Source organism: Drosophila melanogaster, chromosome 2R (genome assembly GCF_000001215.4).
Source record: "Drosophila melanogaster chromosome 2R".
Lineage (NCBI taxonomy): Eukaryota > Metazoa > Arthropoda > Insecta > Diptera > Drosophilidae > Drosophila > Drosophila melanogaster.
In genome coordinates, this window is record NT_033778.4 from 547,113 (window position 1) to 574,500 (window position 27,388).

General features: G+C 37.9%; 1 protein-coding gene across 1 annotated transcript in view; it reads left to right on the top strand.

The window, feature by feature from the left end:
• DIP-lambda (Dpr-interacting protein lambda) overlaps window positions 1–27,388 on the top strand; it is a 379,081-nt gene that overhangs the window by 220,345 nt on the left and 131,348 nt on the right. Inside the window, exon 7 of the mRNA NM_001347775.1 lies at window positions 120–251. Coding sequence (NP_001334747.1) covers window positions 120–251 — 132 coding nt within the window. The remainder of the gene's footprint in view (window positions 1–119; window positions 252–27,388) is intronic.

The following is a 27,388-nucleotide window of genomic DNA, read 5'->3' on the forward strand; positions in this document are numbered from 1 at the left end:
TAACGGTTATCTGATAGTCAGGGAAGTCGATTGTAGCATTCCCTCTTTTTATTTATTGTTATTAGTGTTGTTAGAAACTACGGAATTTTTATAATATAAAATTCATTTGACCATTGCAGGTTTTAAGTCGGTGGAAGGAGAAAGGCTTGTCTTAACAAATGTGCAACGTTCTGATATGGGAGGATACAATTGCATCGCGTCTAATGGAATACCTCCTTCAGTTAGCAAGCGTTTTAACGTTTACGTTAATTGTAAGTACTTTTGAAACAGAAGCCAGTGTGCACAAGAGACAATGAGATGGGCGTGATGTTGGACTAACAAAATATTTCAATACCGAGGAAGACTGAGGAGTAATTGATATAATAATTGGACCTTCTTATGCAGGTCTGTGGGTGTGTATGTATTGATAAGTATAGGTACATTTACGACCCATAGGATACTACTAGAAATTTATTGTAAGGAAATCCTCTTCATGTGTTCATCTTTTCGTTTTCTCTGCACAACTACAACTCTTCACACACAAGAATCGGCGGTCTATCGAGTATCGAGTTCTTTGCATGGCCTTTAAATGGCAACCTGCGAAAAATCGGTGGTCCCCTTTGTATAGCGGTTTGGCGAGGTGTGTGTATGTATGTTTTTATTTCTGTTTACTTCATGATTTGTCTTTTATTTTCTTTTTATTTATTTTTTATTTATATTATGTTTCCTTATTTTGTTTACTTCTTGGTTTGTTCTTTCATGTTCATTGTTCATTATTTTCTCTAACATATTTATTCTATGTGATTATACTATATGAATGTGCGCATTCTGCGTCATAAAGTCTTAGTCTGGCTCCGTGTTGGGTTCCCTTGATCAATACCAAATCATTTAGTTGATAATGTTCTCTCTGGCCGTTTAACGATACTTCTCTCTTTCTTAATCAAGCTCTTTTACTGGAATCACCTTTATCAAGTCCTTCAATTCATTACAGATACTCAAATTCACATATCAAAACCTGTAAAAAGCTTAAACGGCGTTATCTTCGTGCTTCTTGGTTCAGTATTTTTAATGATTTGCTTAAATCTTCCGACGTATAGCCTTCAATTTCGGATTGGTACGACGATATTGTAAATTCTTTTGACTTGGCTTTTTTCGACTGGTACACCTGTCGCTGTGAGAAAGATTTGTTGTTTAACTCGCAATATTCCTTGAACGCTAAAGATGTAAAAGCAGTGCCTCTATCAAACACTATACGGCGGGCAGCTTAACACTTCATCGACACCTGTGCTACGAGTTGCGTAGAGCCACATATATTTCGAAAGGCATACACTACGACAAAATGTAATTGTAGGATTGGATGTCGTCTCCATTGGTCCGACGTGATCGATGTGGTACGTAACGAAGGGTAAATGACCTTTGTCAATTTAGCTTTAGCATTTTCGGAAATGTATCTGATAGAGTTCTCGACGATTCGGTCTGTATTGTCTTTTACCTTGGGAATGAATTAGTATTTTTCGATGCGATCCTTTGTCTTCTTGTCAGAGAAATGTACTTGATTGTATGCATTCTGAATTATCTAATTTCCCAGGGTACAACATCTAGTTCGCGATTTGGGTCTTTGAAAAGAATGTTAAAAAATTTAATTAATTTATTAAAAAACCAATAAACTTGGTGACAAGAATAATTAAATTATTCTGCGGCGACGAAGAGAATACTTGTGCGCTTGACGGTTTCAATTCGACATAACATATATATTTTCGCGATCATAGAGCCCAGAGAAAGAGAGCTTTATTATTCTTCTGCCTTCGCCCTAAACTAACTTACAAATATTTTTTTTTCTTATTTTTTTGTATGGAGACAAGATAATATAATCGAGCTTTAGCCAACAAACGTCGTTTTGGATGTTGAAGTTCTGGTATGTATCCCTTTTACACTATGCGTCGAACTGGTTGTGACCATTTTTCTTTGATCTAAGCATCCTTCAATCGATGGGCTAATGATTCCGACAAATAATAGCATGAGGCACGGCTCGTCCTGGAGCGGTCCTCAATCTTGTAGATAATATCCCACAAATATAAAATTTTTACTTTATAATTATTTAAAACCATAATTTTTATTTATTGTATTTTAATATTTATTCGGTGATAGACTTTTTCACTTATACTATTACAAGACACTTTCAGTTGCTCATCTTTGATTTGCAACTATTCACGATCTCGTCCCGATTCAGACTGATCTTCTAAATCTTAATCCTAATCCACTCAACCACGGCCAGAAGCTTTTTTTTTATGATTTTCTTGAACTTTCATATATGTTTAGGATAAAAGCTTTCCCTGAAATTATCCTTGTTTAAAAGATTCTGCGTTGGATACCATCCGATCCTTGGTTAGATTTATTGAAAAAACTATTTGATAATCGCCATTTGGTTTTTCAGGTACACATTACATAGATTCTGGGTTTGAAGGTAGTGGTAATAGGCAACGGATCAGTTTCCAATCTAAGAGAGCTATCGGATAAATTTAATGCTCACATTTTCGCTCTCAAAGGTGAAAAATGCAAGTCCTTTTGCAAAAAATGGATTCCACGAGTCAGACCAAATAGGAAGAAAGTCTAGATCCGGCATTCGTTAAATTGATTCCGTCGATGGAATCGATAGTACATTTTCTGGAACAGAGCTGCAGAACATTGGGTGCCGTGGACTACGCTATGGCACCCTACGCGCAGGCCGTCCAATTGGGAAAAAATAGACATGATAACAGATCTTCATTTATAGCTCTTGCCTACTATTATTTGCTTGTTCTTTCATGATGGTCATGCAATTTACTATTGATAACCTGAAAATATTTAATGGCCGGTATTACTGTAGGTGAGCGTCAACTGTGGTGTTGTGTGGTGTTGACAGGAGTTGACTACTTCCATGGTTTGGAACTACGTTCCTACAGCTTTAAATACAGCCGACATTCTCTCCAGAGGTGCTCTTTCCTGTGAGCTCTGTGTGTTTCTGGTCTTGATACACGGACCGTCATTTCTACCGAATTCAGCTGATGCTGCGCATAGTTCAGCACATCTATGGGAGGACATACAATCTTTAAGGATTCAAGGAACTGTTTCCCCATCCAGTTGTCTAGCTTCTCTCTCGCCTTTCGTGGATCAGTTCGGACTTTTTCGAGTGGACGAGCGACTTTGGAATTCGTCGGTGCATTTCAATTGCTAGGACGCAACGATATTGCCAAGATCCCATCCAGTAACTTTGCATTACCATGAGGCTAATCTTTATACCGGGTCTCCTTGGTATAATTCGTTCCAAATATTGGCCTATTGGTGGAAAAAATAATGTGACCAAGGCCGTGAATAGATGCGCAAGATGTTTTCGGGCTAAACCTTGCCTCGTGGAATACATTATGGCGGATCTTCCGAAGGAGCGCACCAGGCGGAAGCCAAAACAAATTTGGTCGGCCAACGCTGCCAATTTTCTGGGCGCCAGAAACGAGCTGTATTTCTAAAGCTAATGAAAAACTCATTGGGTAAACACAAAAAATTGTAAGAATTATGGCAGGCTGTTCAAAGTTAAATAGATGTGTAAATCTTCCAGCCAATGGAGTAATTCAGCAAATACAGACATTCTATATTTATTCGTTTTCACCTTTTTATGATATACTATTAGGAAGGATGGTAATAATGAAATGTAACGGTTGTGTTGATTATTTTAGAAAATCAGCAGTTATCAGTGGAAAAATATTCCATCACAAGAAATTTTTCAGAAAATTTATCCGAAAATTTTAAAGCAGTTACACAGGAAAGCCAATTTACAGAAGAACTAAAGTACGCACGGAACAATGACATTAACTCAGACCCTACATACCGCTAGGCCATTTAAACAATGAAGAAAAATATAAACTGACATATTTATCAAAAGAATTTAAAGATATCCAGTATTCCGATAAAGAAGACCTAAAATATAAAAAAATAATAAAAACCGGCCATGAAAACCTAGTACACAAAAGACCCTACTCATATTGAGTATGAGGAAACACTTTTAAAGTTTGGCAAATAATAAGTGAATACAAAATGATACAGCCACGAGCAAAAAGGGAGTAGCAGATGTAGAACGCCTTCACAAAACAATAAATGAAATGAAAAATTCGAAGTATTATTACTTAAAATAATACAGAAAAAAAACAAGAATAGAAACAATTTTATACGCATACAACCATAGAGAGGGCTGCCATACTTCCCTACGCAGTGGAAGCTCGGTATCATCCCCATGGATCCTACCGGCCAATTAGTCTCCTCCCTTCGATCTCGAAGGTGTTTGAGAGACTGATTGCCACTCGGATGGTCAGGATTATGGAAGTAAAGGGTATCCTTCCCGAGCACCAGTTTCGTTTTCGTGCTGGACACAGCATATTCTATCGACTTTTGAAAACATGGAGTACTGCAATGCACTTTTTCTGGATGTATGTAAGTCGTTTGATCGGGTCTGGCACTACGGTATCCTGCTATAAATAAAGCATACGCTGCCTGCACCTTACTTCGGCTTCCTGAGGTCGTACCTTGAAATGAGAAGGTTTGCGGAGTACCACAGAAAAAGTGTACTTGGACCTGCTTTACTGCTTGTACAGCTATGACATGTCGCGGCCAGACGCTAGCCTACCCGGGACGTCAATGTTGTCCACATTTACAGATGTCGTGTGTGTCATCATCTACAGGTCCGGCTGAGAACACGATGCTGCTGATGCCATCCAGAACTTTGCATCAACGTTTGCGGAATGGAAGAGGCGCTGGAACATTGCCATCAATGGTGACAAATCAGCAAATGTGTGCTATACGCTTAAACGGACCCATATCTAGGACTAATCCTGGATCGGAGACTTACCGTATACGTTCAGCGGCGTCAAAGCATTTTTGGCTTACAAATTCGCGAAGTAAATTGTCACTCTCCAACAAAGTGACAATTTGCAAGCAAATCATACCTCAAATATGGAGGTACGGCTGTCAAATCTGGGGCTTGGCCTACGACAGCCAAATCCGTCGTACTTAGGCTGCCCAAAGCAGAATCTCCAGGATGATTACCGGTTGCGAATGGTTCGTTAAGAACACAACCCTGCACAAAGACCCCAGCTAGCCACTATCTTTAAGGCAATAAACATGCATTCTAGCCAGTACCAAAACAGCCAAAGCACTAACCAGATGTCGCCCCCAGAATGCTCCAAAGGAGACAGCTAAAGAACCTCATCCTACAGTCCTTGACGATTGCCAGGAGATAATGATCTTATAATTTTGATTTAGTTAATTGTTATTTCATATCATTATTATTGTTATAGCTAACCTTGTTAGCCGGTCCGCAGGCTTTATGAGAGGTCACAAAGGGGTTCTCAGCTACTCCGTATGCCTTAATAAAATTATAAAAAAAAACCCATAACGTTAAGCGTTATACAACCGGACAGATACCAGCTTATATTCTACTTTACACCTATGTAACAAACCGATTTAATTGGTCTGCTCGCTACAAGATACGCGAGGCTAGCTCAGAAATTTTCAAGTGTTCGTCCCACCAAATTTATAGAAAACGTCATCACCCGGTTACCAGTATCAACAATTAGCAGTTCTCGTTTCATTTTTTTCATTTTGGCTCGCTTGCCACCTAAATTTGATCTCCCGTAGTGAGTCTGCTCGACGGCCTCGTTTTTGCTGTCCTGCCACTTTTGTAGTCTTAAATCAAAGACACTAGAATAACAAGATGCGTAACGCCATACGATTTTTTGGCACACAATTTTTTGGCCGTGGCTCTAGAGGTGGCTCCAGGCTCTCTCGAATTTTTGTTAGAGAGCGAGAGAGCGAAGAGCGCTACAGCGAACCGCTCTTTTCTACGCATACAGTGATAGCAGACAACTTTATGTGTGCACACGTATGCTCATGCATTGTAAATTTGACAAAATATGCCCTTCACCGTAGAAGTTCTTAGACTTTAAATCTATATTATTTTTGATCAATTGGCACCATGCGAAAAATTCTTGTTTTGCATTGCCTTAACGTTATTATTATTTGAAAATAGATTAGAAATAGCCAAATCTATGTACATAATATCACAAAAATAAATTTCAAAAATGACTTTATATAAGAATATTTGTCATTAGAGTATTCATCTTGCGGCGTGTGAAAAATTAATAAGGCAATGATTGTTGAGTGCTTGTGTCCGCACTTCGTGCCTCAAGATATGACCAAAACAAAGACACTAGAATAATTCTAGTGTCTTTGATGTGACTTTTGCAATAAACAGTTTTCATATTTAATGTTAAACATTAAAATATTTCAAGTCGACTCGAAGGTCATATACGTAAATATAAGACCCCATTACAATTGTAATGGCCTCCCCGTGGTGTTCCCTGGGTACAGACTATTACACATATTACACATAAATAATTATCAACATAAATATAAATATGTAAACGGTAGCTAATTCGAGCGGCGATTTCAACAAACGAATTTAAAAAGCTTTAAAATTAAAAAAATTTAAAATTAAAATTAAAATTTTAAAATTATAATAAGAAGGGCGCGAATTTTTAAAAATTATTTTATTTCATCATATTGCTACGAAATTGGCAAAAAACTACCCTAATATGTACAATGTAAATTCATTTCTTTGATCAGAATTGATATCGGCCCGAAAATCGTCTTCTAGCACAACACGCACACATATACGCGTTCTCGTCTCTTGTTTTTACTCACACAAGCAAGCAAATTCTATTTTTAGATTTCTTATGTTCTCAGCGTGAGCGAGCGGAAAGAGAGCAATTTTGGCCGTCACCAAAAAAGTGGCTGCATAGTGCCAAACCAATGTATGGCCGTTACGCATCTTGTTATTCTAGTGTCTTTGCTTAAATGGTGGGGACTGCGCTGCTATGTGATAGACACCCAGCGGACTCACGGTAGCCAACGGCTGCGTCTTTCACGCTGTCGCCGGAAGAGAAGACAACGCGATATCCCTTTCCCTTTACCGAACGTCTCAAAGTAAGGATCTGGCTCCTTGCTGACCTTCACAGCTGCTGCTTCCTTGCTGCTTTTCGTTTTTGACTTGTATTCTCGTTCTCCTTGACTGCTCCGCTTCCAGCGCTCGGCCTGCTTATAGAGGCCTTCCCTAACCGTTATTCCTCGATGTCCCCAGTCTACAAGACAAAAGGCCACGGTTTTACCGTTATCCTGCTCGAAAGCCCAGATTGGTACCTAAGCTTTTTGTAACTCGGCACGCCGCCGGTCTCGGTTCTCCTGTTGTCACGCCCTACTTCGTGCCGTCTCATTCTTTCTCACAAAACTTCTCCAAACTGTGCTTGTCTCGAAACTCTCCTCGGATTCCGATCCAATCTCTCCTTGCCTCGCACTGCTGTTACTGACTGTGATTTGTTGAAATCCTTCCGCACTTGATCTTGTGTTTGTTTCAACTTCTCACAAAGAATGAAAAAAAATAAAAAAGAAATACCTGTTAAAAGTTTTAAACTGTAAAAACTGTAACAGACAAAACATGAGATTAAGCTATAGACGACTTACCCGACTATCAAATACCCGATACTCAGCTAGTACAAGTGATACCGACAATTTTCAACATTAGAGTGGGCGTGGTAAAAAAGTTTTTTGGAAAATCGAATGAAATTTAAATTTAAACTAATAAAAATATGAAAAATTATCGAAACATTTTTCAAAAGTGTTGGGCGTGACTATTTTTGGCAGTTTCAGGTCGTTAGAGTGGGCGTGGCAACATGGGTCAACAAACATACTCTGCGTCTATGTCTCTAGAATCTGTATGCTTAATCTTAACCTTCTAGCTTTTATAGTTCCTGAGTTATCGACGTTCATACCGCCAGATGGACGGACTGACAGACGGGGATGATCAGATCGACTCGGCTATTGATCTTGATCAAGAATATATATACTTATATGGTCGGAAATAATTCTTTCTGCCTGTTGTATACTTTTTAAGGAATATAATATAGCCTACGAGTAACGAGAATACAAAATTTAAATTAGTATTGGTGTTCGAAAAAAACAAAGAAAAAAGAAATAAATCGGATGCCCAGTAACTTGTTTTAAGCTATAGACAGAAGCTGTGGGGTGCGCCATGTTCATAAGCAAAGCTTTTCAAAGCTGCATTGGTACAGCTGTATACTTATATACTAATAATAATAATAATAATACAGTCGAGTCACGCAGCCGACAGCACTTCCTTATTCATTTATTTATTTGATGCCAACTTTGGAGACATTCTCTATCGGATCAACACATTTGGCTTAGCGTTCCGCTGTTCCCAATGCATTTATTCCACTATTCGCTTTCGATATCTTCCACATATCGCATCACTGCAAAATCTAGTTCGCTAAACGGAATAAAATCAAATCGTTCGAAGTACATAAATAAATCTCGTCTTTTAAGTGCTCAACAATTGTGAATAAGCAATATAGATTGCATACAAAGCTCTTTAAGCTTTAATTAATTCGCTATTCTTAAGATCCGCAAGGCATTCTTGCTCAGTGACAATGTAGTTAAGCTTGTTCAATTTCTTTAAAATTAACGCAATAGGCCTATCGTCTTCTTCTTCGGGCACCTGCACTAATACAGCGCATATGCCAGTTTTGATGGCGTCACAATGTATCGAAAAAGGCTTTGAAGAGTACGGGTTGCATAAGACGGGAGCCTAACTTATCACATCCCTTACAGGAACTGCGAGCGATGCGAAATTAGGAACAAACTTACGGTACCAACTAAATAGGCACTGAGGTTCCGCAAACTTTTGGCAAATAGCTTATTTATTATACCCGTTACTCGTAGAGCAAATAGGTATACTAGACTCGTTGAAAAAAATGTAGCAGGCAGAAGGAAGCGTTTCCGACTATATAAAGTAGATAAATTCTTCATCAGGGTTAATAGCCGAGTCGATATGGTTATGTCCGTCTGTTCGTATGAACGTCGAGATCTCAGGAACTAAAAAAGCTAGAAGGTTGAGATTCAGCATACAGATTTTAGAGACAAAGACGCTTCGCATATTTGTTGACAACTTCCAACTCTAAATTAGTTCTCATTTTATTCCCCAAAATCTATCGACATCTGATAGTCGGGGAACTCGAATATAGCATTCTCTCTTGTTTATTACTAATCGTCCTATTTTTAACCGACCTAGAAAAACAAGATGCGTAATTCGTCCTCTCTCAAGCTAGCCAGAGAGTGGAGAGCTTTACAGCCAGCAGCTCTTTTCGACGCAGACAGTGACCGCCGACAACCGCATATGCCCTGCACTTTAAATCGATATTATTTTTGAGCAATTGGAACAATGTCAAAAATTCTTGATTCTCATTGCCTTACGTTATAATTATTCGAATAAAGCATAGATATAGTACTAGGCGATGTACATCATATCATTTATGTATAAGTTGAAATATTGATGATCTTAATATTAATGCTGTAAAAATATTGCTCACAGTACCCTGTTGAAGTTTTGCAATGAAATCGGCCACAACTCGCGAGCGGAGAAAGGGCACTTTTGACCGTTACGCATCTTGTTATTCTAATGTCTATCTGCTGAGATTTTCCATCTGCGTTTCGATTGATAGCTCAAAAATCAGAGTCCTCAATAACACGGTAATCTCTAACCTGCATAAACTAAAAACATCGCCATGAACTTGAATGTATCGGTTGATTTGGATTGTCTCAAACATCATTTATATCATCGGATCTACCACACCTCCGCTACCGCCTTGAGCTGCTTTAGTTCTGGTTATAAAATCAACGTTTGAACCTTATATTAATTCTGTCATTCTATCGGAAAGTGTTTCGAGTTGGTATTAGTGTTACCCTTAAGGTTGAAGGAACATCTTCTGACGTTGGTTTATCGGAAATATCAGTTGGTCAGGAGGCGAGAGACCGTTCAAAGATGTCGTCTATGGGCCCACTTTCATGCATTCCTTGCTCCAGCCCACGGGCAAGGCCTTGCATTGGGAATTTCAGTCGAGCCACGATGAAGAGGCTACGGGACAGCGCTTCCCCTGGAGTGAAACCCCACGGGAAACGGCTCAACTGAGCATGCCCACATCAACCCTGGAGAATCAAAAGCCACCCCTGGTCCCGATGTCACGTGACCCTCCAACACACGAGACAGGCACGGTCTAAGGGGCAACTGTCACGCCCAGGACTCGCTCGATCTAGGTGATGCCGTGCCATACTTTATACTTTAAACCAGCTCCCAACCGACAGAGCCAATGGACCTGGACGAGGCCGCCCGTAGAAATTATCCCATACTATTATCATTGTTAATAGTAGTATCTTGATACCATAACGTTAAGAACTAGATTAAGGTCACGGAGTCCATTACATATTTTTTGAGGGCAAGAAGTCCCGCACGAGAAATATGATTTTAAATAGACTAAGCTGAAACCATTGAACACTAGATTGTTGCATTCCCCGTTCTCCGCTAAACCGCCAGTCGGCCGCCAGACGGCGTAATCGAACCAATCCTTGAGCGTGATAATACGAAATACCTCCTGTTACGATTGCCGCTTCGGTTGGCGTGCCCAACGGCATTGTTCATTCATTCGTTCTCAGACATCTCATACTCTCCAATACAAATTCCTAATAACAGGTTCCATCCCTTATATATACAGTTATTGTATAGGTTCCTACGACTGAGATACATTACCGGCCAGAGAACTTCGTTCCAAAACGAATACATATCTAAGCATTTTCTTGATCTCAACTTTTAAGCATTTATAGTTCCTGAGATCTTGACGTTCATTCGGACGTACAGAGGGACAAACAAATGGACCTAGCCAGATCGACTCGGCTAGTGATTCTGATCCACGGTTTCAGGACACCCGGAACACACACCACACCCATTACTATATACTCATCTTCTGCACCTTGATTTTTCGAGAATTTTAGGATTCCTCACATTTAGCAATTGCTTCGTAAAGCGTGAAACAATAGTGATACTCTTCATTACTCCATTACGAACCACCAGGCGTATGCCATTGCTGACCATTCAACTCTAGGAACAAACGCTTTTCGTCCGCCAAATCTACTTCAGGGGTAATCTACTCCGTATCGTCTTCCCCCTTCAGTAGTCGTCTTGCAGCTCTAGAAACATCGTGCTCCTAGGTCTCCAAACAGGGGCTTCTCGTGCTTCTTTGAAAAGGCTTGGGCATCCACCATCTTGGCACCAGATATAGCGAAGTGTTTTCCTACGTTCATCTTGCTATTGGCATGGCTGGAATGTATGACGTCCGTTAGGTCGAACCAGAGCTTTTCCCAGAACTATCATCTGACAGCGGTCTGTCACAGGACACCACCCAGGGTCTCCACAATCTCCAGGTCCTTGTCGTCTCCCAATGTACACACACACCGTGTGGATCTTAAGTTTGCAGCCATAGACTGGAAGACTCCCTCGTCGTTTAGTGGCTTTGTGATTTTGTTCCCCTTTCCAGTTTTCCCCTTTTGCGCAAGCCCCGCTCGAGTCCAAGATCCAGCGACGTCCCGTTAGTTTACGGATTTTTATTGCTTGCCGAACGAACTTATTTTCTACCTTATGACCGTTAGGAAATGCAGCGGCAGCCCCAGTAAAATAGAATCCGTCCATAACACTAGTAGAACTCGTCATAGAAGTCTACAATCTATATTTTGGGGGTCTCGTCTGCCCATCTGTCACTCACTGGGGTAGAATACTAATCACGAATACGATACGATGGTATCACCGGGGTACAATAGCTTAACGATTATTATATTGTTAAATTTAAGTGGGACTTTGAGTTAATTATTAAATATTTATTTATTTGATTTAGCTACGATATATATTAAGGATTACAAAATATGGGAATATATAATTTATTTAAATGAATTCAAAACAATGTCTTGGGCTTCCGACTTCTACACCCCGTCGTACCGCTTTTATCATAGTCGAGTTTCGACTTTGTTACATGAAAAGTTTTATGTTATATGAAATAGTAAGCACAGTAACACAGAAAACATATTTTTGTGCATAATAATAAAATTACAATTAAATTCCATAATTTATAATGTATAAATACAAAATAACAAAAAGGCAGGAAACTACAAATCGCACACAAATGTTAAGTATGTTTGAGGCTACACTTTCGAATTTAATAAGAGAGAATGATTATTCGAGAGCCAGATACCCGTTACTCATCGGCAAATCTGTGGTATATCTCTTCGATTACGACGTCTGTGTCTTTCCAATTGTGTTCGCTTTGCTTATCGCGTAACTACCAGCGCCCAGCTTATTTCCGTTACATTGATCTTCTTCATCTTATCTTATTGATCTTCTTTTCAGCGCGTACGTGCAAATCCAAAATCATTTTCAATAGCAATAAATTTGTTAACCATGGCCCCCGGGGCAGTCAAATTGGGGGATAATCGCTTTGCCAGTCTCAGCGTTAGCCCCAAAGCTAAGAAAAAAAGACCCTTTCAGAAATTACAAGTTGATTTCTCAGACCTCCCTGAAACACAGTCCAAGAATCCGAGATATTTAGTTGTCTCATCAAAAAACTCTCCGAAAACAATATCCGACTATACCTGTAAAGTATATCAGTAAAGACATTATATCCATCTCTAATCTTCGCGATGGTAACCTTCTCCTGCTGGTCAACTCCAGGGAAGTAAGTGACAAATTTATCAAAGTGACCTCTTTACCCGGCTTATCCGAAATCGAGTGCAAGCTCCAAAACACTCTTAACTTTGGCAAAGGCATCATTTACGCAACCTGTCTTATTAACATTCCAGAAAACGAAATTGTTGAGGAACTAAAATCTCAAAATGTACACAGCGTAATCAAGTTCACCAAAAAGATCGACGGCACCGCAAAACCATTTGGAAAAATTCTCGTAACGCTTGACCGTTTCACTCTTCTCAGTAAACTAACGGTTTCCTGGCACACAGTTAAGGTGTCAGAATATATACCCAACCCGATGAGATGTAAGCCTTGTCAATTATTGGGCCACACATCAAAGCACTGCAAGAACACACCCGCCTGTGTATCATGCAATCTCACCCACCCCACCTTCCCGTGCCATGTACTCGCATTTTCTTCAGCATCAAACACAAAAACAACTTCTTCACATTAAAACAAGCAAAAAATGCAGTTTCCGTGAAGCTCTCACGATCCTAAAACAACAACAAAACACAACACGCTTACCTACTCGACCGTCACATCCCGAAACCCAGACAAAAAAGTACCATCTCCCCTCTCATCAACGTATCCCACTTCTCGGACCAACTGTTTGAATCTCGAAGAGAATCTCACTTCCTCCCCAAACACCTCTGCCAAAACTGATATCTCTTACTTAAGCCCAACAAGTAAACTGAAAACATGTATGGAACGATCTCGCTACCTTAGGGCGGAAGCAGATGCTCAAATAGGACAAACCTACAACGACGACAACAATACATTAATGACCTCAAGATCCAACGAATCAATTGCTTTACACGCCTCAAACCTACAAACAAAAATAAACACAACAGACTCAGATGACACTATGGATGATTCCGACTCCAAGTCCTGATCGTCTCACCCTTACTTTCATATGCACAAACCCATACGGACACACCACAAATTAATACTAGTCCAATAAAATTTAATCATGACAATTACTATATTAGAATGGAACATCCACGGTATTTTTAATAATTACAACGAACTGACACTACTTAAAAAGACCACGCACCCGACATTGTATTTTTGCAGGAAACCAACCTTCCATGTAATTATACGAATTTGCCCCAAAGAATATAGTGGTTCTTATTAAAAGGAATGTTCCACATACATACATACCGTAACATTAACTCCAGCATACTCTGCTCCGCATTGCAGCTTAAATTTAAACAGGTTATTAATATTGTTAATGCGTACATCCCACCAAGTCAAATCTTTTTATTCTCTGACATATCAGAAATTCTACAAAATCTTAATGGATCCACAATACTCCTGGGTGACCTAAACTCATGTAGTCCTTTATGGGTTTCGCCGCGCACAAACACAAGGGGTAAACATTTAAAGCGCAATTCTTGAAAACAGCCTAATTGTTCTTAACGACGGTTCCCGACTCACCTTTCAACTCACAACACTTTCACTTACATGGATAACTCCACAGATAGCCCATATTTGCAGCTGGTCTATATCAGATAATCTCCATTGAAGTGACCACTTTTACATAACCATTCACATAAACACACCTACCCGTCCCGATATTAATTTACCTCTGCCAAAATACAAGACAGACCTAGCAAACTGGTAACGCTTTAATGGAAGTGGCGAAAAATCAGCAGCATATTGGATTGACGGTTGCATAAAAGTCTCACAAATGACAAAAGTCATACGAGCAGCTGCAAACTGCAGCATTCCCCAAACGAAAAGAGTGATCCACAAAGCAAAAGTTACATGGTGGAACGCTAACGCTAACGCAACAGCCCTAAGCTGTTGAAGGGCACTAAAAAAAATAATAGCACGAAGACTTATCTGGTTCATTAAACGGCATTGGTCCAAGGGTTTATAACTCGTATAATTTACACAATGGAGTCCGCAGGGTTCGCTACTTTCTGTGATTTTATTTATGATATCAATTGAAGATATAAATGACATTGTAAGTCGGCATAAAGATATTTACATCTGACTATACGCAGAAGACGCTATCATCTTTACAAAAATAAAAAATATTAACACAGTCAGAAAATTTTTTTTAGAAATGTTGCAAGGAATTAACTTGTGGGGAGCAACCTCTGGGGCCTCTCTTGCCATTAAAAAAAATGCCAAGTATTACATATTTGGCGGAAAAAACGTTGCAACCTTTCCGACACTGACTTCAACAGCCGCTCAATAAAAGATGTAAATTTTTTAAACATCTTGGGGATAACATTCGACTCCAAACTACTTTTTCAACAGCACTGTTAGACTCTAAGAAAACAACTGGAAACTAGATTTAACATTATTAAATTTCTATCATCTAAATATTCTTACATACATATTAAGACTCTCATAGATATTACGCGCGCATTAATGCTATCTAAAATTGACTACGGCCTGACAATCTTCGGTTGGTGTGCTAAACCGTACTTAAAAAAGCTACAAGCCCCATATCACGGAGTGGTCCGTCGCGCTATTCACGCATTTCTCACATCTCCAGTAGCGTGCACATTGGCAGAATCTGGTCTTCCGAGTATCCAATCACGCGTAGAAGAAACTACATTGATGCTTATCCCGAAGCTGTACACCACGTCCAACTGCATGCTAACCAAAGACTTTGCAGCCATATTTAAACAAAAACGGAATTTTAAGTGCATATACAAGCTACTTGACCTTCCCCTCCCTAAGCCCAGGAGGCCCTTCAAATCGCCAGCACATTGGGGTTTCAAACAGCCTAACATAAACCTTAAAATCTTCAATGCTGCCAAAAAGGATACATGACGCTTAGAATACCAAAAACGTTTTATGAGCGCACAAGAAGATTCTGGTGAGAAAAACTGGATTTACACCGATGGATCTAAAGTCATCGGCGTAGCCACGTTTGCGGTTTTTAACTGCAACCGTAAAATAATTGCAGGAGGTAGGCTCCCGTCATACAACTCCAAATTCACAGACGAAGCTTTCGCCATTCTCAAAGCATGCCAATTCGCTTCTAAAAATACTGGTAAATCTGTTATCTGCACAGACAGCCTCTCCTCTATTTCCGCTATACGCAACTGGAATCATAAAAACCCCACAACACAAGAAGTTAGGCGCATTCTAAGTTCTCATTAAACAAAAACCACCTTAGTCTGGGTTCCCAGTCATCAAGGTATTCATGGGAATAAACTCGCTGAAAAAGCCGCCCAAGAGATGAGATTTACACCCTCAATCCTTTTTACTCCGTTTAACTTCAAGGATTTCCAAAGTCGAATCAAGCTATACCTCGAAGAAAAGAAACTCTCCGAATGGGCACTCTTCATACTGAGGTACCAGTTTATTAATCCGAATTGCATCATCTTCAAACCACCAACGAACGTACATAAACAGGAATGCACGACCTTCATCCGCCCACGCATCGGGCACACCCAACCCACACATTAACACTAACTGAACAGAACGGCGCTACCAACATGCCAACTATGCGGGGACGAGCTCACCGTTGACCATATTCTCGACGCTTGCAGTCGATTGCACTCAATTAGATCTCAATTATTTGGTACACATATTCTTTCGAATTGTTTAAGTAACCCATCCTGTGAAAATATCTCAAAAATTTACAAATTTGTCCGAAAAGCTCAGTTTATTATATAAAGTACAATAATTAACCCATAAGTCTCGAGTAGAAGGCACCCGTAGCTAGTACTCATTAAATTTAATTAGGTTTAGTAATGCATAGTATATTTAATTTTGTTAAATAAATAATAAATAGTTCCTAATATCGAGGTGTTCATACAGACAGACGGGCACGGACAGTTCGAGTCGGAATTTATCCTGATCAAGAATTTATATACTTTATATGGTAGGAAACGCATTCTTCTGCTTGTTACATACTTTTCAAGGAATCGTGTATAACGTTTTACTCTACGTGTAACGTACATAATTATTATTCCTTATATTTTCTCCAATCTTCTGCTTATTTGTGGTACGGTTGCTTTTATTGTTATAAAAAACCCCAAAAAACCTGAAAAACCGTTTCTCAGCTTATTCTATCTTAATATTTATGTAAGTGCTGGGGTAAATTTGACCGTGCTTTAAGCTTAAACCGTTGTAAGTTTAAGTTCGTACAGGATCCGAATCAGTTTTATAATGTCGGTAACACTAAGCGCAAAACAATTTCCTACCCTTCCTCGCTATTTTTAGAAAATACTACGGTAACATCGGATCAAGCAATATGTTTTTTAAACATATGCTACATCACCTCATTCCGAACAGGCACACTCTCCTCTCCATAAAAAACGTAAAAACGCCTACAGAAAGACGAACGTTCTACCCCGCAACCTGGTGCGGATGTACATACCTAGATGAATTGCTCGACGTCTTGTTTCCACTGTCCTGCCGCTCTCGTTGTCCTGTACGGTGAGGTGTGCGCCGTTGGGCTTGTAGCCAACGGCTGCGTCTTTTAGACAATCGCCAGGCGAAACGACAACGCGTTAACCTCACGTCTGGTTTGACTGGTTGCACCGGTACCACGCCTGCTCTCCTGCTACTACGCCTAGCCGTGCTTCGTCCCAATGGACCTCATCTGCCTATTTCTAAATCTTGCCTCGAACATAACGTCTCGACGTAGCGATCTCGCTCCTTATTGACTTTCATGACTGTACCTCCCCAACTGCTTGCGTTGCTTCGAGTCGTTTACACGCATTCTTGTTCTCCTCAACTGTGAGACTGCTTATATACAGGCCTTATATGTAGAGGCCTCCCTAAACCGATATTCCTACAAATTCCTATGAAAATAGACTAAGATTTAAGTGTGCATCCGACAAAACGTGAGTGCTAGTTATCCCCACTGGAAGGTATTGTAAAACCATTCAAAGAAAGTGCATTTGTTATATGCAAAATGTTATAGGATGCAGAATTAAGATTAAGGAAATGGAAAAAGAAAAGAGAAGAGGGGAAATTTACCTTTTTGGAGCGCCACAATTGCTGTTGAGGTAGATAGAACATGGCTCTGGAGATCCCTTTGAACACCCTTCGACCGTGGTAACATAAGCTGAGTCAAGTTATTGCTGTTTTAAAATTTTATTGTTTTATCATTTCATTCCTTACAGACTTGAAAAGATGCGGAATGTCATAAAACATATAATATTTTTTGTTGTTTAAGGTAAAGTAAGGTTTCGCATTGGTGACTTCAAGTAGTGAGGTACATTTTCTATTGTTACCTACTTGATCATACACAACACCCCTTACTTTGAACCCAATTGTATAATAATTTATAAGATTGCGATCTGGAATTGCCCCTTTCTTCAAATATTTAACCCCAATATCATCTGGGGAGAAATGGTCTTGGCATAAAAACAGTGATGAAGTGCTTGCCACAAAATCTTCTGTAAATTGGCATTTTTCCGCCCATCTTATTAGCATTGTTTGATCCCTTTCAGGAAATCTAAACATTTTAAGAGCGGTGAAATCGCGCCTAGATTTTCGACAGTGGGATAAGCTGCAATTGTTCCCACTTATGTATCTTCTTTTTTTCTTGACCATATCCATAAGATTATTCAAATGGGCCATTAAAATGTTTTTTTTACTTACAATTTATAAATTTCAACTCAAACCTTTGTCGAAAAGCAGCAGCACGTTATATTAGCGCGTCAAATTACGAAAATACGTAAACACTATTTACTATTCACTATTTATCGCAATTACTATTCGCGCTTATATTTCCGTACTTTACATTTGCAACAAAACGACTTTAGTTCAATATAAATTCGATTATATAGCTAAAATATCATAAAATCGAGGAGCTCTGCGTATAGCCAACTTTAAGCAAACGGGCCAAAAGAAATTAAAAGGAAAAACAGAAAAATTGGCGCGCTTTTCTTCCCACCCGAAATGGCGCGCTTTTTAAAAATATTGAATTGGAATATAAAAAACAAAAAAAAAAAAACAAACTGAAAAACAACTGAATCTAATGTGCATTTTAAATAATAAAAATGGATCATTTACATACATAAATCATATTAAGTCAAATGACTTAATAAATATACTAAATAATTAAAGGAAGTAAAATATAAATTATTATAACTACTGTAATTTAAAACATAAATTTTTCAAAAAGAAGACATTACATTGAGAAATAAATATTTCATAAAAATAAGACGAAGTAGAAAATATAAATTTATAAAATAAAAAAAAATATGAAACTGTTAATTGCAAGAGTCATATCAAGGACACTAGAATTATTCTAGAATTATTCTAGTGTCTTTGCTTTGGTCATATCTTGAGGCACGAAGTGCGGACACAAGCACTCAACAATCATTGCCTTATTAATTTTTCACACGCCGCAAGATGAATACTCTAATGACAAATATTCTAATATAAAGTCATGCCAATTGATCAAAAATAATATAGATTTAAAGTCAAAGAACTTCTAAGGTGAAGGGCATATTTTGTCAAATTTACAACGCATAAGCATACGTGTGCACACATATAGTTGTCTGCTATCACTGTATGCGTAGAAAAGAGCTGTTCGCTGTACCGCTCTCCGCTCTCTCGCTCTCGAACAAAAATTCGAGAGAGCCTGGAGCCACCTCTAGAGCCAAGGCGAAAAAATCGTGTGCCAAAAAATCGTATGGCGTTACGCATCTTGTTATTCTAGTGTCTTTGGTCTACCAGTGGGTGACTTATCTAGAGTTGGGGTTTTTCCATTCTCGAGGATCATATAACAATCTTATTCTTATCTGGTATCTGTTGGCTACATCCGGAGTAGGCATGTTCTTAAGTGTTAGAAACTTATGGATATGTCACTCCCCCAACCTTTGAATTTGGCCTCCTAGGTATATTTTTAAACTTATATGCTACATACAGAGTTAAACTAATTATCAATATGACAAAAGTTGTGTAATGCATATAATTTGGAAAAAAAATAGTGTTTTACATGGGATTCTATCATTTATCTCGATTGTAAGTGATTTATTGGTTCTAAACGTGTTACATTGTTGGTGATAAAAATTGTTTGTTTAAAGTCTGCTAGATTATTAGAAATTTCGAATTCATCTATTTGCATTGTACACTATTCTATTCTAGGTATTCTATCTTATCGATTTTATTTTGTTGTACATTAAGGTCGGGGCTGCCTGCATATAGATAAATGACTGCTGGAAATCTTTTGGTACTATTATGTTTAGTTTTATGATTATATACGTATAATATTTTTTCAAATTTTGTGCACCTATCTTCAATATTTTTCTCGCTACCAATGATTCTTAGTTTTTCGTTTACGGTCTTATGAAATCTTTCTATGTCAGATATACCATTTTTGCTAGTCGTTACAGAAATTTTTACACCTTCAGATCTGAACCAGTTTTGTAAGGCTATGCATATAAAAGCTGAGTCTTTGTCTGCTTTAATTTCTTGTGGTTTTCCCATATCATTGAGTATTTTAGTAATTGCGCATTTTGCTTCTAGCCAATCTCTACTTTTTACTTCAAATAGTGATGCAATTTTGGAATAGATATCAATGCAAGATAAGAAGATCTGGTTTCCCGTGAGATAAAAATCTATCACGTATTTTTCTCTTGTGTTAAATACTTCCGGTGTTGTTTCATATGTCAGTTTCGTGTCTTGATGTTCTGTCTTCGCCAGATTACAAATTTCACATTCAATGAAAATGTTTTGAATAAGCTTTTGACTATCTGGATAGTAATATTCTTCTTTAAACAAATTGATTGTTTTTTCTTTCTTATGTTTCTTTAAGATTAAATCTTTGAATTCTGCATAAGATAGTATATCAATTAATTTTGTGGTACATCTCAACAGTTTTGTGAAATTGAAAATCAGAAAATCTTCATCGTTAGGGAAATAAATTGCACTTTTCTTGGTACACACATATTCCTTAATGAGGTTTTTGGCTAGTCCAGGTGTCATTTCTTTATAGATTATTTTAATCTTTAATTTTTGAAAGAAATGTTGTACACTTTTTTGTGTCGATGCTGCCTTTTTCTATCTCTATTTGTCTAGAGATTAAATTAATTGGCCTTTCTGTTATAGATATGTAATTTAAATTATCTTCACTGGCACTGTGTATAGTTGCGTCTGTGCTGTTTGCGACTTCGCCAACCATTACTTCTTCTGTTTTTGTGCGGGAAAGAGCATCCGCGACATGATTTTTTTTTTGTCTGTAAGATATTTGATTTTGTAATCAAATTTTATTTTCCATCTTTGCAATTTCATGTTTGGTTCTTTGATGTTGTTGAGCCATACCAGTGGCTTGTGATCACTAAATATTTCAAATGGCCTGCCAAATAGGTATGACCTAAAATTTTTGTAGCCCAAACTATAGCTAACAATTCAATCGTAGAATAGTTGATTTCATGTTCGTTTAGCGTTCTGCTGGCATAACAAACGGGCTTGTGATTCTGTGATAACACTACACCAATAGCTACATTACTAGCATCAGTTGTCAGAGAAAAGGGTTTTGAAAAATCAGGATAGATTAATATCGGGTCTGAAGTTATCAAAACCTTCAGTCTTTCAAATGATTCAATGTAGTCTTTACATTTGATGTCTATTATAGCACCTTTCTTTAATTTGAGGGTCATGGGTTTAGTTAGGAATAAACTTGAGATAGAACCCACATAATCCCAAAAATGATTTTATTTGCTTAGGTGTCTTGGGTAATGGAAAATTTGTAATTGCTTCAGTTTTATTTTGATTTGGTTTGATGCCATTTGTTGTAACACGTGTCCAAGGAATTCTGTTTCTTTTTTCATGAATTCACATTTATCTAGCTGCAATTTCAATTAGAGTCTCTCAGTTTTTCAAAGACTTCGTTTGGGATAAAATGTGTTCTTCCAATAAAGTGGAATAAACAATAATATCGTCTAAATGCACTAAACAATCTTTGTAGATTAAATCTTCCAGAAGATTATTCATGCATCTCTGAAAAGTAGCTGGAGCGTTTTTCAAGCCAAAATGCATACGAGTATATTCATAATGTCCATGCTCAGTTGAAAAAGATGTTTTTGCAATAGAATCTTCATCCATCTGGACTTGGTGAAAACCCTTATATAGTTCTATAGTTGTAAAGTATTGGCATCTACCTAATTTGTCCAGTATCTCATCCATTCGGGGAATGGGAAATTTGTCGTTAACAGTTATCTTATTTAGATCCCTGTAATCGACTACCAACCTAAATTTTTGTTTCCCAGAGGCGTCTGCCTTCTTGGGGACCACCAAAATAGGAGAACAATAAGGGGGTTTGCGAACAATTCCTTGTTCTATCATTTCTTTAATTTGTTTGTTGACTTCTTGATCAACGCTTTAGGGGTACTTGTAGGGTTTACGGTATACTGGGTCTTCGTGTTGAGTCTGGATGACAGGTTTAATAGTACTAGTAAAATTTTCGCCCTCTTTGTACTGAATGTCTCTCCCCGAAATACCTTGGATCGACTCTAGACCGGAGGCTCACTTGGCGCCCCAACCTAATCACCAAACGACACCAGGCTGACCTGCGCCTCAAGCAACTCCACTGGCTCATCGGGAAAAGGTCCAAACTTAGGGAAAACCTAAAACTCCTCCTGTACAAGGCCATCCTGAAGCCAATTTGGACTTATGGGATTCAGCTGTGGGGCACTGCCAGCGTCTCAAACCGCAACCGCATACAGCGCTTCCAGAACAAGTGCCTGAGGCTAATCGCTGACGCTCACCCATACCATGAAAACTCCGTTATCCACAAGGAGCTTGGAATGCCACGGGTAGCAGAGGAGATCTCCCGCTTCAGCGAGAGATACGCTAAACGACTGGACAACCACCCTAACCATCTGGCTATTAACCTCCTGGATAACAGTGAAATCATCAGACGCCTCCAGAGGAAACACCCGCTTGATCTCCCCCACCTATAACTGTATATACTATAACAATGAACCCCCGACCAATCTACAACTTTGTAATCCCTTAAGTTAATCTTAATCTTTTGCATTTTTGGTTTGATTCTGTCCACTGGAGCAGAATCATTCCTTTGTTGTCGGTCAAGGCGACAAAAACAGAAAAATTGGCGCGCTTTTCTTCCCACCCGAAATGGCGCGCTTTTTAAAAATATTGAATTGGAATATAAAAAACAAAAAAAAACAACCTGAAAAACAACTGAATCTAATGTGCATTTTAAATAATAAAAATGGATCATTTACATACATAAATCATATTAAGTCAAATGACTTAATAAATATACTAAATAATTAAAGGAAGTAAAATATAAATTATTATAACTACTGTAATTTAAAACATAAATTTTTCAAAAAGAAGACATTACATTGAGAAATAAATATTTCATAAAAATAAGACGAAGTAGAAAATATAAATTTATAAAATAAAAAAAAAATATGAAACTGTTAATTGCAAGAGTCATATCAAAGACACTAGAATTATTCTAGAATTATTCTAGTGTCTTTGCTTTGGTCATATCTTGAGGCACGAAGTGCGGACACAAGCACTCAACAATCATTGCCTTATTAATTTTTCACACGCCGCAAGATGAATACTCTAATGACAAATATTCTAATATAAAGTCATGCCAATTGATCAAAAATAATATAGATTTAAAGTCAAAGAACTTCTAAGGTGAAGGGCATATTTTGTCAAATTTACAACGCATAAGCATACGTGTGCACACATATAGTTGTCTGCTATCACTGTATGCGTAGAAAAGAGCTGTTCGCTGTACCGCTCTCCGCTCTCTCGCTCTCGAACAAAAATTCGAGAGAGCCTGGAGCCACCTCTAGAGCCAAGGCGAAAAAATCGTGTGCCAAAAAATCGTATGGCGTTACGCATCTTGTTATTCTAGTGTCTTTGGTCTACCAGTGGGTGACTTATCTAGAGTTGGGGTTTTTCCATTCTCGAGGATCATATAACAATCTTATTCTTATCTGGTATCTGTTGGCTACATCCGGAGTAGGCATGTTCTTAAGTGTTAGAAACTTATGGATATGTCACTCCCCCAACCTTTGAATTTGGCCTCCTAGGTATATTTTTAAACTTATATGCTACATACAGAGTTAAACTAATTATCATTATGACAAAAGTTGTGTAATGCATATAATTTGGAAAAAAAATAGTGTTTTACATGGGATTCTATCATTTATCTCGATTGTAAGTGATTTATTGGTTCTAAACGTGTTACATTGTTGGTGATAAAAATTGTTTGTTTAAAGTCTGCGAGATTATTAGAAATTTCGAATTCATCTATTTGCATTGTACACTATTCTATTCTAGGTATTCTATCTTATCGATTTTATTTTGTTGTACATTAAGGTCGGGGCTGCCTGCATATAGATAAATGACTGCTGGAAATCTTTTGGTACTATTATGTTTAGTTTTATGATTATATACGTATAATATTTTTTCAAATTTTGTGCACCTATCTTCAATATTTTTCTCGCTACCAATGATTCTTAGTTTTTCGTTTACGGTCTTATGAAATCTTTCTATGTCAGATATACCATTTTTGCTAGTCGTTACAGAAATTTTTACACCTTCAGATCTGAACCAGTTTTGTAAGGCTATGCATATAAAAGCTGAGTCTTTGTCTGCTTTAATTTCTTGTGGTTTTCCCATATCATTGAGTATTTTAGTAATTGCGCATTTTGCTTCTAGCCAATCTCTACTTTTTACTTCAAATAGTGATGCAATTTTGGAATAGATATCAATGCAAGATAAGAAGATCTGGTTTCCCGTGAGATAAAAATCTATCACGTATTTTTCTCTTGTGTTAAATACTTCCGGTGTTGTTTCATATGTCAGTTTCGTGTCTTGATGTTCTGTCTTCGCCAGATTACAAATTTCACATTCAATGAAAATGTTTTGAATAAGCTTTTGACTATCTGGATAGTAATATTCTTCTTTAAACAAATTGATTGTTTTTTCTTTCTTATGTTTCTTTAAGATTAAATCTTTGAATTCTGCATAAGATAGTATATCAATTAATTTTGTGGTACATCTCAACAGTTTTGTGAAATTGAAAATCAGAAAATCTTCATCGTTAGGGAAATAAATTGCACTTTTCTTGGTACACACATATTCCTTAATGAGGTTTTTGGCTAGTCCAGGTGTCATTTCTTTATAGATTATTTTAATCTTTAATTTTTGAAAGAAATGTTGTACACTTTTTTGTGTCGATGCTGCCTTTTTCTATCTCTATTTGTCTAGAGATTAAATTAATTGGCCTTTCTGTTATAGATATGTAATTTAAATTATCTTCACTGGCACTGTGTATAGTTGCGTCTGTGCTGTTTGCGACTTCGCCAACCATTACTTCTTCTGTTTTTGTGCGGGAAAGAGCATCCGCGACATGATTTTTTTTTTGTCTGTAAGATATTTGATTTTGTAATCAAATTTTATTTTCCATCTTTGCAATTTCATGTTTGGTTCTTTGATGTTGTTGAGCCATACCAGTGGCTTGTGATCACTAAATATTTCAAATGGCCTGCCAAATAGGTATGACCTAAAATTTTTGTAGCCCAAACTATAGCTAACAATTCAATCGTAGAATAGTTGATTTCATGTTCGTTTAGCGTTCTGCTGGCATAACAAACGGGCTTGTGATTCTGTGATAACACTACACCAATAGCTACATTACTAGCATCAGTTGTCAGAGAAAAGGGTTTTGAAAAATCAGGATAGATTAATATCGGGTCTGAAGTTATCAAAACCTTCAGTCTTTCAAATGATTCAATGTAGTCTTTACATTTGATGTCTATTATAGCACCTTTCTTTAATTTGAGGGTCATGGGTTTAGTTAGGAATAAACTTGAGATAGAACCCACATAATCCCAAAAATGATTTTATTTGCTTAGGTGTCTTGGGTAATGGAAAATTTGTAATTGCTTCAGTTTTATTTTGATTTGGTTTGATGCCATTTGTTGTAACACGTGTCCAAGGAATTCTGTTTCTTTTTTCATGAATTCACATTTATCTAGCTGCAATTTCAATTAGAGTCTCTCAGTTTTTCAAAGACTTCGTTTGGGATAAAATGTGTTCTTCCAATAAAGTGGAATAAACAATAATATCGTCTAAATGCACTAAACAATCTTTGTAGATTAAATCTTCCAGAAGATTATTCATGCATCTCTGAAAAGTAGCTGGAGCGTTTTTCAAGCCAAAATGCATACGAGTATATTCATAATGTCCATGCTCAGTTGAAAAAGATGTTTTTGCAATAGAATCTTCATCCATCTGGACTTGGTGAAAACCCTTATATAGTTCTATAGTTGTAAAGTATTGGCATCTACCTAATTTGTCCAGTATCTCATCCATTCGGGGAATGGGAAATTTGTCGTTAACAGTTATCTTATTTAGATCCCTGTAATCGACTACCAACCTAAATTTTTGTTTCCCAGAGGCGTCTGCCTTCTTGGGGACCACCAAAATAGGAGAACAATAAGGGGGTTTGCGAACAATTCCTTGTTCTATCATTTCTTTAATTTGTTTGTTGACTTCTTGATCAACGCTTTGGGGGTACTTGTAGGGTTTACGGTATACTGGGTCTTCGTGTTGAGTCTGGATGACATGTTTAATAGTACTAGTAAAATTTTCGCCCTCTTTGTACTGAATGTCTCTCCCCGAAATACCTTGGATCGACTCTAGACCGGAGGCTCACTTGGCGCCCCAACCTAATCACCAAACGACACCAGGCTGACCTGCGCCTCAAGCAACTCCACTGGCTCATCGGGAAAAGGTCCAAACTTAGGGAAAACCTAAAACTCCTCCTGTACAAGGCCATCCTGAAGCCAATTTGGACTTATGGGATTCAGCTGTGGGGCACTGCCAGCGTCTCAAACCGCAACCGCATACAGCGCTTCCAGAACAAGTGCCTGAGGCTAATCGCTGACGCTCACCCATACCATGAAAACTCCGTTATCCACAAGGAGCTTGGAATGCCACGGGTAGCAGAGGAGATCTCCCGCTTCAGCGAGAGATACGCTAAACGACTGGACAACCACCCTAACCATCTGGCTATTAACCTCCTGGATAACAGTGAAATCATCAGACGCCTCCAGAGGAAACATCCGCTTGATCTCCCCCACCTATAACTGTATATACTATAACAATGAACCCCCGACCAATCTACAACTTTGTAATCCCTTAAGTTAATCTTAATCTTTTGCATTTTTGGTTTGATTCTGTCCACTGGAGCAGAATCATTCCTTTGTTGTCGGTCAAGGCGGTCTCGCCTTCTTTTCTCCATAGAACCTAGTGTTCCTGTTTCGTTATCATAGTCTATTTTAGCTTTTGTATCTTCGAGATACTTTCGACCTAACAGAAAATCATAATTATCGGAGAATTTGAATTTCGGTTTGATTTATTATAGGTTGAGTCGAATTTTGGGGTGGTTGTGTATTATGATTCTGATTCGTGCTGGGATAATAATTACTGTAGTAGTGGTTTCTATTAATGTAATATTTTTGATTGTTACTTTGATTATAGTTTCCCCTGTTCCTACGTTTGTTCACTTCTGTTCTATCAGAACTGTGATTTTCTGGAATAGCATAAAGGGCTAATTCTATTGATGCTTGTTTTAATTTGTAAATGGTGTCAATATCTTTACGTGCCTAAAACATATCAATTCTATCCGGCAGTTTTCGACCTATTACTGATTTAACGGTTTTGATTAACATTTCTGTATAATTCCATTTGTCAACTAATTCTTTCTAATTCTAACTTATCGAACATAATCCAATATTGTGATTCTAGTTTTTCTATAAA